At 42.8% G+C, this 13,110-nt stretch overlaps 1 protein-coding gene across 3 annotated transcripts in view; it reads left to right on the forward strand.

The window, feature by feature from the left end:
• Window positions 1-223: 223 nt before the first annotated feature.
• B4GALT6 (beta-1,4-galactosyltransferase 6) overlaps window positions 224-13,110 on the forward strand; it is a 65,004-nt gene continuing 52,117 nt past the window's right edge. Inside the window, exon 1 of one of the 3 annotated variants that reach the window (XR_004345512.1) lies at window positions 224-809. Coding sequence is in view for 1 of the 3 variants with exons in the window: in XM_032603574.1 (XP_032459465.1) it covers window positions 695-809 (115 nt within the window). In the remaining 2 variants the exon portion in view is untranslated. The remainder of the gene's footprint in view (window positions 810-13,110) is intronic. The other 2 variants (XM_032603574.1, XM_032603575.1) reach the window with 2 other exon arrangements.

The raw sequence follows: 13,110 nt of genomic DNA on the forward strand, positions 1-13,110 counted from the left end.
CCGCCGCGGGACGCCGGGGCCCGGCGAGGCATGAGGAGGAGGCTGCGCGCTGGCGAGCGCCCAGCTCCTCTGCCCCTAGGGCCCCCGCGGGCCCCGGCGCGTTGCGCGCGCCGGCTGCGGCCCCGGCGCCCACGCTAGCCCCGCGCAGGCACGAGACGCCGCGGCCCCGAGGAGGAGGCGGCGCAGGCCTGCCAAGCGCGGGCTGCCCGGACCCTGAGCGCAGGGGCTTCGCGACCTGGACCCCGGCGGGCGCGGGCAGCCGGAGCCGCGGGGGAGCCCGGCTTGCTGCAGTCGGCCGGCCCTCTCCGCAGGGTCGCCGTGGCGCGCAGCCCGCACCCCTCCCCACTTAAAGCCCCTCCTCCCGCCGCTACCTGACGTATCGAACGCGGGTCCTCGCCCTTTCACGGCCTCCTCGGGTTATTTGGTCCCCGGGGCTCCCTGCCCTGCGTCCCCTCCCCCCTTCCCGCGCGTCCTCCCACTCTTTCCCTCCCCCGGCTCCCCCGCCTCTCATTCATTCCGTCGGCTCCCTCCTCGCTCCTCCTTCCCGCTCTGGCCCCTCTATCCCAGATCCTCCCCGCGCGGACCCCGCTGCAGTCCTGGGGTTTTTAGCACATTCATGGAAGTTTAGGGCCTGGACGGTGCCCCCAAGTCCGCGTTGAGAGCGCAGCCCGAGCTGCCGGCCGGGAAGAGGAAGATGTCTGTGCTCAGGCGAATGATGCGGGTCTCCAATCGCTCCCTCCTCGCCTTCATCTTCTTCTTCTCCCTCTCCTCGTCTTGCCTCTACTTCATCTATGTGGCTCCGGGCATCGGTAAGCACCGAGACACACCCTCACTTCCCACGGTCACAGTGAAGGAAACGCAGCATGTTACTTACGGGATTTGGAAGCTGTATAAACAGGGGCCCGGCAGAAAGCATTTTATTTGAAATGCGATTTCAGACCTGTCACATAAACTGCTTCGGGGCATGGCTTTGGCATGTGAGTTTTGTCAATGCACGTTTAAACAACTTAAAGACTGCGTTACGTGGACAGAGCAAAATAAGGTGTGATGGCCCGAGATGTCCTGGTCGCTTTCTTGAGTATTCGTGACAGCTTTATCCATTTAATATTAAGTTTTTAAGTTTAAACTTAGTAATCGTAATTTTATTCAAACACTCTCAGCTATATTAACTAGTTGTAAAAATACGATGGAGAAACCCACAGTAGGGAATGTGATTGAGTTCAAGAATGTACTGTTCTAGGTCGCTTTTTTAGAATGGGGTCAGTGAACATTTGTGCCACACTTCAGGAATTTTTAGGCGATGAGTTGTCTAGTAAAAACAATGCTCCAATTGTTCAGTGTGCTTGGGTCTGCTTTGCAAGGGTAGGTAGCCTCTGCTACCTGTTAGGATGAATTCTGAGATAAGATGATTAAATTAACAATTATGCAAGATAGTTTACAATTTGAACCTATTTACCAGTTTTTCTTTTGGTTTCTAGTCCAAAATACACTTTTGTATAATCTGCTTGAATTAGCCTCTTTAGTAAACATCCTGGTTTCTCAGCCCCTCTGGTTGAAAAGGTGCCAGTGTGGCATTCTCATGACCGAAAAATCTGAACTTCATATGGATATTAAAACACTGTATTTCCAGAACTTTTCTGAGTTCTTCCGGGTTATTATGTATTTAATGTTAAATGAAGTAGTAACATTGTGCATCTCCTATCATTTCTTTTTAGACATTAGTAGTTTTTTGAACCAGTACCATTTCTCCCCTGAGTGAGCTAAAAATGTATGTATGGCCTCTTACAGAGTGAAAACACCTGCAGAATTTTAAGATGGAATTATTATCAGGGCATTGTCTCACATGGTAGTAGATTATTTCAGTGGATTGCAGGGGGGAGGGAAGAAACAGACCTAACCAAACCTCATCAAGACTGTTGTGTTTCCTAAAAATTATGTGACTTTTCTTGATTAAATTTTCAGGTTCAGGTAAAACGTATAAGCTCAGAATGATGCTTGAGAAGGCATAAATTGTCGAAACCTTGATATCCTGAAATAGAAGTTTGGGGTTAAAGTTTGAAAAAAATATGAATATTTCAACATATTATTTGCTTTTAATGCAGTTTTTTTCCTTTAGGCTAAATTGGATACATCTTGAAGCCTGTAGTAGAAATGACAGTGATAGCTCAGTGGCTTTGAGAGTAGTTAGCCAAAATATCCAGCAAGCTTTTTCTTAAAATTCTCTGCCATTTTGGAAGTCTTATCAATTAACTTCTCATTCTGCAGCAATTTTTACTTTCTTATGTAGCTCTATAAAGGTGGACATCTTTGGGGGATGTTATTTTATGAGATATTTTAACTTTGAGAGATTCTGGAGAATTTTTTTTTTGCACTTAGATAACAATTTTCTTACTTTCTTGGTATTTTGAGTAACATATTAGAATTACTCCAAAAGCTAACCAAAGGAAATCAGAATTCCAGCTTTCACTTGATAGCCATTTTTTTGTTATTGCATTAATATATTATCTGTAGATTCTTAAAATTCAGTTGATGTGAGGTAGTAATATATCTTTCTTATTTCTATACTTAATGTTTGCCATAGAACAATCACTGACATGGCATAAAAATTTTGGCAGTTGTCTTCTAGGGCAATTAGGTTGACATGATTTAAACTATTCTGTTCTTTGGGTCTTCTAATTTATAACTTAAAAAAATTGATTGAAGCCAGTAAGAAGAAGTGAAAACCAAAGACTTGTGAAGTGTTAACAGTTTGTTAAAACTGAATGTTTCTCAAACTAGACATTATTTAGCAGCAAAAAACCCTCCTTACTTTTAATTATTGAGAAGCAGTTTTCCAAAACTCAAATTTTTGCTTGAAAAGCTTGAATTTTATCACTGGTAACACATACTGTCAGTTTTTCTTGAAGCGTCAGGCTCATTTTGCTCTTTTTGGGGGGAATGTAGGTCAAATACAGAGTCTAAATGAGCATAGTTTTCAGTGTACCTTTAAGTAAAAATGATGTTCCGTGAAAAAAAATGTGTCTAGTTCAGCTCACAATGCAATGATCTATTGCACAATTTGATTTTCAAGACAACCACAGTACTTTGGTATGCTGCAGAAATGCCTTATGCATACTTCTTGTTTCATCACAGATTTCTTTTTTCTCTTTTCTTTTTTAAATTAATTTTTATTGGAGTATAGTCGATTTACAATGTTGTTTTACTTCTCAGTTATACATATGCATTTATCCACTCTTTTTTAGATTCTTTTCCCATATAGGTCATTACAGAGTATTGAGTAGAGTTTCCCTGTGCTGTACAGTAGGCTCTTGTTATTTGTTTTATATATAGTAGTGTGTATGTGTCCATCCCAGTCTCCCAGTTTATCCCTCTCCCTGCTTCCCGCTTGGTAACCATAAGTTTTATTTTCTACCTCTGCATCACAGATTTCTTATTAATGAGACATACCCGAAACTAATTAGGTTCTTATAACTAGTTTACATTAGAGATACATAGAATCTTTTTGAAATAATTCATATTTTAGCCTGAATTGCATCTTGGGGCAGAATTTTCTTGTGACTAAAATACATGTTATGTAAGAGAGCATTTTTTAATTGATCTTAAATAAATGTTTCAAATCTCTTATGTTAAAAAATCCATGTTGATCCTATCCACATCAACCTTTTTAGTAGACATCAATTGTATTTTCCTATGTTTTTTGCCCAGAGACCTGTTTTTGTCGTGTGTCTTCCCCCAGGCAGTCAGTCCTATCATTTTAGTTACTCTTATTAGTCTCCTTCCTCAGTGTTCTCCTCTCCCTCTCTTCCTTCTGAGAAGATAGTACCACACAGTTGTAGGTACCAGAATATGTTTAGTTTCCAATGTTTTCTCATGTGGCTCAACAACTTTTTGACTCTTTGGATTTTAATCTGCAATGAATTCCAGCAAACTCAAAGCTCATTATTTTAAGAATAATTTGAAACACTTTCCTTGAAATTTCTAATTCATGCAAGAACACAGGAACTTTCTTTATATTAGGAACCTTAGTACTAAGGGAAATTGGTCTGCAGACCACCCTCCACCCTGGAAATCCATGGACACATGGCTCTAGCCCACCCAGTAGAGGCTGGTGCCCTGAATTTTTTCTCATTCTCTTTCTACTTTTGTGCATGATTGCAAACAGGTGAGTGCAGTCTTCCCCTAAGGTCTTGCCTTGGCTGAATTGAAAATGGAGTTCCATTTAGTGTGAAACTGTTTTCAATATAACACAACATAGTCATTTACCTGCTATTGTATCAAAGGAGTAGGTGAACTGACTTATAGATCCATTCAGCAAACGCGAATAGAGCACCTCAGATAGGCTAGACATTGTTTGAGGAAAAAGATGACCAAGACGGAGTTCCTTCCCTCATACAGTAGGATGAGCGCCGTGAAAGGGCTGCATCAGGTCCTCAGAAAGCATGCCGTGGGCAGTGAGGTCTGGTTAAGGATTTCCAGAGGAGGTGATGGATAGGATTTATCTGGACTGAGCAAAGGGACTCTAGTCAGAGGGAACAGCATGAGCAAAGGTCGGTTCCAGAAAATAGGAGTATTTCCATCTGGCTACCATCCAGAGCGTGGGTTGGTAGGTGGGCCAGATTGGGAAGAGTCTCGGGTCTCCCCTGCCCAGCCTCGTGTTCTGGCACTTGGGGTCCCTGAACTTCCTGGCCGAGAGAAACTGGCCTTGGTTCACACAGATTTATTAAAGCTGTCTGTGGTTAAGAAAGAAGTTGATGAGCCTTTAATCAGCAGGGCAGTATTGTGGGGGAGATTGCACAGCTCCCCTGGGGGTGGGAGATTTCACTGTCCATTTGACGGTCCTGACCTTTGTCAGACTTGCTTTCAGGCTCTTTTATTCTTTGCGTAGAGATGGAGTCCGGTTGGGCCACTTTGGTGTGAATTCCTGTGGGCCCGTTGAGGAATCACCTGGCCATGTGCTTTGCTTTTTTGGGTCTCAAGGAGGTTGGTGCCCTGCTGGGTCAGGTGGAGCTGGGGATGGGTGGGCAGGGCGGGGGGTGTGTTGTGGGAGCGGGTGGCTTAGTAGGTCCTTGCTCAGAGTCCCCCCGACGTTCTGGCTGGGTTTCTCTCAGTTTGCTCAGAGAGTAGCTTGTTAGTTGCCTGTAGCTTTCTTATGGCAGCCCTTTAGCCTCCTGGCTGGGTGAGTCTGGTTGTGCACTTCTGAGCTGTTACAGTTTGCTTTGTGTTTCAAAGGTCCTTCTGGTTTCTTTCCTCACCAAGTTCTCTGGTCACCATGGCTCTTTTGGGGGGTTCTTTTGGTTTGGGCCACCGTGTTGGGTATTTCTTTTTTCTGGGCCTCTCTTACTGGTCAGGCTTCCCATGCTAATATTTTTGTCTTGTGAGTAGCAGGAAACATCAGAAGTTCTGAAAAGGGGGATGCTGGAATCCTTTGTTGTAGAGCAGTTCTTCTGCATGGAGTGTGGGTTACAGAGGGCAGAGCCAGTGGCTGGGAGACCAGGTGGGAAGTTTTTTTCAGTAGCTCAGGTGATAGAAGATTCGAACCTGATCAAGGTTGTAGTTGGGTCAGGGCAGAGTGGAGAGGATGTGAATAGTGGGATTGAAGGAAAGGGAGAAGCTTGAAGACAATGCTTGTATTCTGGCTTAGACAGCCAGGCTGTGGGTCGTAGGGACTATAGAAAGGCAAGTGCCTTGAGGGGACGATTTTGGTTTTAGAGATATAGAGCTGGGACGCTTATAGGATAGCCAGGAAGAACTTGTCAGTAGGTAGGCAGATGGACATAAGGGCTTAGAGCCCAGGAGAAATGTCTAACTGGAGAGAGATTTGGGTGTCTTCGGCATATAGGTGAACGATACATATCTATTTTTCCCCTGACACACCTGAATTAATAAAACTAACTTGTGCAAGCAGAAGTGACTCACTAGGTTTAGTTACTCTTAAATGTGGAATGATAGGGGTTAAATTGGAATATGAAGGAAGCCCAAGTGCAGTCTGAAGGGTTTCCCATGAGGCTCTTTACCTTTTTCACTCCCCAGCCCTAAATGGGAAGCAGTGTGATTGACACTGTGGAAAGTTTAGATGGCTACCCAAGGACAGCTGGTGGAGGCCGAAGGCAAGGTAATGACAGATGAAATCCATCAGCCTAGGGCACGTGGAGAAATAGGAATAGGAAAATGAAGGACGAGAGAGAGATCATGAAAGTGAAGAGAGACCTTCGCAAAAATAAGTAAATAAATAAAAATGATGATCAGCAAAACAAGCATTGAAGTGGGATATATAGTTCAGTGGGGTAAAGTCTGGAAGGAGAATCATGGATTTGGTAAGTAGGAGCTCTGTGACAGCCACTACAAGAGCTGTTTTTGTGGTGTCATAGGGCACCAGCCAGATTGCCTAGCCTTGGATTGGATTGCCTTGGGTTGGATTGTAAATCAGAGGTCAGATGAAAGTGGATCAAAGGAGCCTTATAAGATGGGAAGACCTGAGCTTATGTGGATGCTTGGGGAGTGAGGGCATGGTTTGAAGATTTGAGGAAGGGAACAAATTACAACGTATGATCTAGGAAGACTTAATTCATTTACTTATTCATACATGTTTGTCTGTGGTTCCGCACTGAGCAGAATCCACACGGTCCCTGCCTTCATAGAGCTCGTAGCCAGTGGGAAATTTGCATAGTTGCAGAGCAACTATTCTGGAAGAGAGTGTGGAGCGCAGTTTGCTATGGGGCACCGGATGGGTGGATGGGGGCACTAGACTTGGCGTCAGGGAGAAGAGGGAGGTTAAGCTGAGGCCAGAAGCTTAAGTTAGGTGATTAAAGGGTGGGCCTGGGGAGAAGTGCTTCAGGTAGGAGTGGGATATTTGAAGGCTAAGAGATGAGAGAGAAATGGGAAGTTTTTTTAAAAAAGAAAAAGGGTAGGGGGCTAAAGAATAGAAATCAGAGAGGAGTATGGGCTGAAGCCAGAGAGAGAAATACGGGTCCAACCATAGAGGACCTTGTAAGCTGGGTTTGAGAACTTGGACTTCAGCCTGAGGACAATGTCAGACCACTGAGCTTAAATTTTAAGTAGGAGAGTGACATGATCAGGTTTGCATTGTAGAAGTACTTAGGCTGTACTGGTGTGGATGGATTAAAGTCAGCAATTCTGGAATCAGGGAGACCAGGCAGAGGGAGTGGGATCAAGTATATGGGTAGATTAATTTTGGAGATGGGAGAGGAGATAAAGACGTTCATGATAGCAAAAATTAGATGCATATGGAGAGGGAGGTTGAGGACATGCATACCTAATAAGGTGGGTGACTGAGCTCTTAAGAGTGAGCGGCTCTGTTTACGTGAACAAATGTTAGTATAAACTGTTTCCTAGACTAGGTTAAGAGATTTGGTTTCTACCTTGGCACATACTAGAGGCTTAGTGAAGGGTTGTTGAGTGACTGTTTCCGATTAAATCACTGCTTTTGGTATGGCAGCTCCAGTTCGTTCTCTTCCCTGCCCACTCATCAATACCATTCTAGTGTTGGATGTTAGACACCTTGGAAGAGTATGGAGGGGCTGTCAGGGGATGAGGAACAGTGGAGAAAATGCCAGAATTGGTCAGTGTATTAGCTATCTATTACTTTCTAACAAATTACCTCCAAATTGAGGGTCTTAAACCAACAAACATGTATTATCTCATTGTTTCTGTGGCCAGGAATCTGGACACGGTTTGGCTGGATGCCTCTGGTTCAAGGTATCTTACTCGGCTACAGAGTGTAGCTCAGGGCTGTGGTTGGAGGCTCCACTGGGGGAGGATCCGCTTCCAAGTTCACCCACATGCATCTGGGCAGGATTCTGTTCCCTGAGGGTTGTTGGACTGAGGACTTTGCTTCTTCGCGGGTTATCGGCTGGAGGCCTCACTCAGTTCCTTGCCCTGGCACCTCTCCATTGGGCAGCTCCCAGCCCTATTGCTTTCGCCATATTTTCTTTGTCAGAAAAGAGTCTCTAGGTCCAGTGCACACTCAAGGGGCAGGGGAGCCTTCTCAGAGGCTGCTTACCGCCGTCAGGTTGCCATTCTTTTATTTTTATTATTTTATTCTCTGGTTGCCATTCTTGAGTGTATCTGTTAACTCAGCTATATTGTTTCAGCATGAGTGAATCTAAATCCTATGACCTTGTGGGAAATTAGGTATTTTTGAAGGGGATATTGATTGATTGAAATCTGACAATGCTAAATACCATTCTCCTTGTTACCATTTTATAAGTAAATTTGACGTCTATTAAACAGCGTGGCAGAATGAGGTAGTGACGCATTTATTCTGCAGCAGTGTTTATCATTACTACTTTTTAATGTTTATTAAAGGTAAAAATAGCCGTGTCTGTGGATACCTTAAAAAGAGAAACGCCTAATCTAGGTTTGTCGTCTCTGTATTGGTAGGTATTCCAAATACTATTTGGAATTTTGTTGGGAACAGAATGCATTTTCCTCTCGGGGCAGTGTTACGTGTATAGAGGGTGAGTAATTTCCGTACCCATCTTGTGACCAGCCTGTTTATCACAGGATGTACTGCGAAGCTTCTCAGGACACATACGCTTGTGCGCATGGCGTTAGGCTCTGGTGGTTGCAGCTGTGGCTAAGCCTCTCCCCACCGGAGCCCCTCTGTCTGAGGGCCCCGGGCCATGGGAACTTTGGACACAGAGGCCTTGGCTCTGGAGCCAGAGCTGTGTGCAGAGAAGCCCCAGGAGCAAGATTCCAGAGGTCTGCTATTGGAGCTCCGCACCCCCTGCCCCGTGCTAGGAGAATGGCCTTGTTGTAAAGGAAGAGAAGGAAAGGCCCCTAAAGATCACCACTTGCCCAGAGTCTCACGCGTTGTTGTTGGAAGAGCTGAAGTGGATGATTTTTGGAAAAGCTGAACTGTGCCCCTTGGGATTTCTGTGCCTGAGTTGCCCTGGAACATTGAAGATTTGGGGGACATATGACCTGTGTCTTCTTCAGCTTTAAGGAATACCCCACGGAGAAGAGAGGAGACTCTTCTGGATAGTGTGAGAGCAGTGAGCGCAATTACGGGCAGGTTTTCCGCTCTTTGTAAAGAAGCCAAACCAGACCATTCTAACTGAGCTGTAAACAACAAAATAAGTGGCCTGCTAAGCGTTCCTTTCGTAACCTGTTCTCCAGCCGAGAGTAGATGACCACAGGTTAAGGCTGGAGAAGGTGCTTTGCTTGGGGGACCGGACAGGCTTCTCAGCCCCTTGCCCTTGTTTCCTCGGCGCTGTGTTCATCTCTGCAGCCCTCTCCCTCTTCCACCTGTGCCCACTTCTACCCACCTGCCTTTGTGACTCCTTTTCCCTTTCCAGCCTGCCCCTCATGTTTGTCTTAACCTGAGTGAAAATGTGGAGGTGGTGAGAAGGAGGTGCGTTGTGGAGAGATTTTTCTAGAACTTGGATTTCCTAGGTCCTATTTGGGTTCTGGAGAATGGAGAGCCCCTCCGGCTTTGTGTGTTTACAGTTTTCTCCTTCTGGTCCATTTTCCTGGCCGCCTTAGACCATGCTAGCTCTTGTCACCACTGCTTGGACTGCACTTTTTTTTTTTTTTACCAGTTTAATCAGAGCAGCCTGCCCCCAGCTCTTTCTCCCTTGTCTTCTCTTTTTTCTCCTTTTCCATGTGAATCTCTTTCTTTTTCTTTTTTTGATTCCCAGAGGCTCCGGTGATTGAATATTTATAGTCTTTTCTTTCCACTTCTGCCTGTTGTCAGGATGATAACAAAGAGAATAATATACGAGTAATATTGTGATTCGAGTTGAAGATTGGGTCCATTGAAGGTTAAAAGGTTTTCTGAGGATACCTACAATGCCATGGAAAATGGTTTACTCTAGTTATTACTAGGTATTTTTACTCATGTCTTGGGCCCACTGGAGAGTTTCAGGTAGCACCCCAATTTTATTTCTCTCTAGCATGTATGTCCTATACTGGGCCGACTTAATTTGTTCTGTTTCATGGGCATACTTGTTTTCTGTCATGGCAGAACTTGACAGAGTTCAGTTTAAACCACAGCAAAAACCCTCCTCAGTTAAAATAGGAAAGATAGCTTAAAGGATGTTTGTCAGTTTTATTTTTGGCTATGTGGCACGGCAAAATGTTTAGGAAAACATAAATCTCAAATTTGTAATTAACTTTTTTTCTCCAGAGGCATAATAAGTATGACTTCCTGTTCGTATCTTTGTTTTCATGATTAATTTTCTCGAGTTAGTAAAAGTCTTTGGCTCTATGAGGTCTTTGTGTTGTATGTTCGTTAGGGATGAAACATAGATTCTTCGTTGTCTGAATGAATTGTTCGTAAATTAGAAAGCTGTATAAAAGAGGATGTATTTGGTATAAGTTAAACTGATTATGAAAGCTTCTACTTTTTTGCTTGTTAACAAATGTTAATGATGTTTAGAGAATGGTTTTTCAATTTTCAAACATGAAGGTGCTTAAGCCTTACCTAAGGCAACCCAGGTCTTATCACCAGATATTCTGATTGTGATCCTGGTTGATTTTTAATGAATACTTCAGGTAATTCTGGACCCTGGGAACTTATTTCTTTTCTTTCTTTTCTTTTTAAATTTATCTTATTTATTTTATTTTTGGCTGCATTGGGTCTTCATTGCTGCACACGGGCTTTCTCTAGTTGCAGTGAGCAGGGGCTACTCTTCCTTGCGGTGCACGGGCTTCTCGTTGCAGTGGCTTCTCTTGTTGTGGAGCACGGGCTCTAGGCACGTGGGCTTCAGTAGTTGTGGCACATGGGCTCAGTAGTTGTGGCTCGCAGGCTCTAGAGCACAGGATCAGTAGTTGTGGTGCACGGGCTTAGTTGCTCCACAGCATGTGGGATCTTCCTGGACCAGGGCTCGAAGCCGTGTCCCCTGCATTGGCAGGCGAATTCTCAACCACTGCACCACCAGGGAAGCTCCTGGGAACTTATTTCTGACAAACACCCCAAATGGTTGGGAAATAATTTAGTGCTAAATAGTTTTACTTTTTAGACTGGTTATCTCATATCATTTGATCTTTCATAGAACTGATCTCACCTGTTAAAAAACGGATTAATTTGTTTATAGCATCATGTTTTACTGGAGACAGAAATGGCTATCACGGTGAAGAATTTTTTTCCTCCAGAATGGAAATGGGCAGAATGGACAGACAGGTTGTTTAAGACAACCAGGATCATTTGTTTCTTTATGAGTCTGCACTGACTATGTGATTGAGTTATAGGTTGATCCTAAATTTGTTATTTAGTATTTTTAATTATTAGAAAGATATACTGTAATTCACTTAACAAGGTCAGTAAAAGTTATTAAAGCATGTGGCCTTACATGTTAGCCAGTGGAAGTAATTTCAAAACAAAAGACTTATAAAAGTCTTTATAATATTTTCATAGCTAAACAGGTCTATGAGGTTTGTTACTATACCATGATATCTTAATTGAAATATTACCTCTTTCTTTATTTTTAAATATTTGGAGCTTGCTAGCGTTAATAATTCTTTACTGAAATCATTTATATATATTACCTTGTTGGTAATTAAGTTAATCGCTCAGATATTATGGCTTCTGATTATAGTGCAATTTCCAGTTTGACTTGGAGGAAGAGAACTTGGACTTTATTTTCATTTGAATCAAGAGACCAATGGTAGGGACTTTCCTGGCAGTCCAGTGGGTAAGACTCTGCACTCCCAGCGCAGGGGGACTGTGTTTGATCCCCGGTCGGGGAGCTAGATCCTGAATGCCACAACTAAGAAGTCTGCATGCAGTGACTAAAAGATCCCGCGTGCTGCAGCTAAGACCCGGCGCAGCCAAAAAATAAAATAAAATAAATAAATAAAAATAAATCTTTGAAAAGAGATCAATGGTAGAGAATGAGAAGATGCCTTGTTTTTTGATTTGAAAATATGCTCTAGCTTTGGAAATCTTTGAAATTCATTTCCCATGCTGTGTCCCCTTTCTCCTGCCTGTTATACTTACTTTCATGATTAAGTAAGTTGAAATTATGAAAGATATTTTAATTGTGACAACACAGGGAAATTGGGGATGGTTGTAAAACATAGTTCAAATAGGTCTCCCTTTTATTTTTTCTCAAGATAGCATTCTTAAGCGGGTAGAGGTTCATTTCGCATTCACTTTAAATGTCTTCTGAAATCATTCATTTTCAGCAGATTTATAATGTTTCCTGGATGTGTTTATTTATGGTTTCATCTTTTAGTCTGTAATTTCATTAGGTAAGTTTCCTTACTGATTAGATTAAAAGTGTAATTGTCTGCATTTTTCCTTCCCTGATTCCCTCATTTCCTCCTGATTCTACTTTTCTCTAATGTGGTTTATAGCTCAACTCTTCAGGTTTCTGTCATGCTTTAAAGAGGCTATGTGTTTAAGTGAATAACAGTGAATTAACAAATGACAGTGCTGAGAGCTATCGTGTGTTAGACAGCTGAGTTTAAACTAGGCTGAACTGATGGTCTGGTTGTTGTAGAAGTAATTCCGATGTTTTAGGCAGTTTATTCTTTTTCAGGATTTTGGTTTTTACAGAGGAACCCCCATGGCTTCTTAGTTTCTGGTACTGCTTGGCAGTTGGTAGTTATTCAACAAATATTTATTGAATAAACACGTCTCTACCCTGAACGTCTTTAATAAGACTGTTGGAAAAGTCAAATTTTATTCAAAAATATTTAACTTTGATCAGTATTCAAACACAAGTAATACCCTCAAATAACTTAAAACTGTTGAAATGCAGAGTGGAAGTGGTAAAAGTACCTGTTGGAAAGAATTTTTTGTTAATTTTTGGTGTCTACATCAGCAAAGCTTGAGCTGTTGGCTAAGATCTGAAATAGATCTGTACAGTATGTGATCACTGTATTCATTATTGCTTGATAAAACGAGATCCTGACCACAGAATTATTTCATTCTGTTTATTAGTCAGCCTGTGACTTACTGGAAAGGTAAGGAGGAGGATATTATAGGCTAGTAATTATTTGCTCTGCAGATTTTCTTGAGCCCATACCTGACTTTGAATTATTATCACCATGGTAAGATAGTGTTTAAATAGTGAGATCTGTTTAAATAGTGCTTTGACATAAAGGGAATCATTTGTTTTACAGCCTGGCACAGCCTAGAAGTCT

The sequence above is a fragment of the Phocoena sinus genome, chromosome 14, assembly GCF_008692025.1.
Source record: "Phocoena sinus isolate mPhoSin1 chromosome 14, mPhoSin1.pri, whole genome shotgun sequence".
In the NCBI taxonomy this organism is placed as follows: Eukaryota; Metazoa; Chordata; class Mammalia; order Artiodactyla; family Phocoenidae; genus Phocoena; species Phocoena sinus.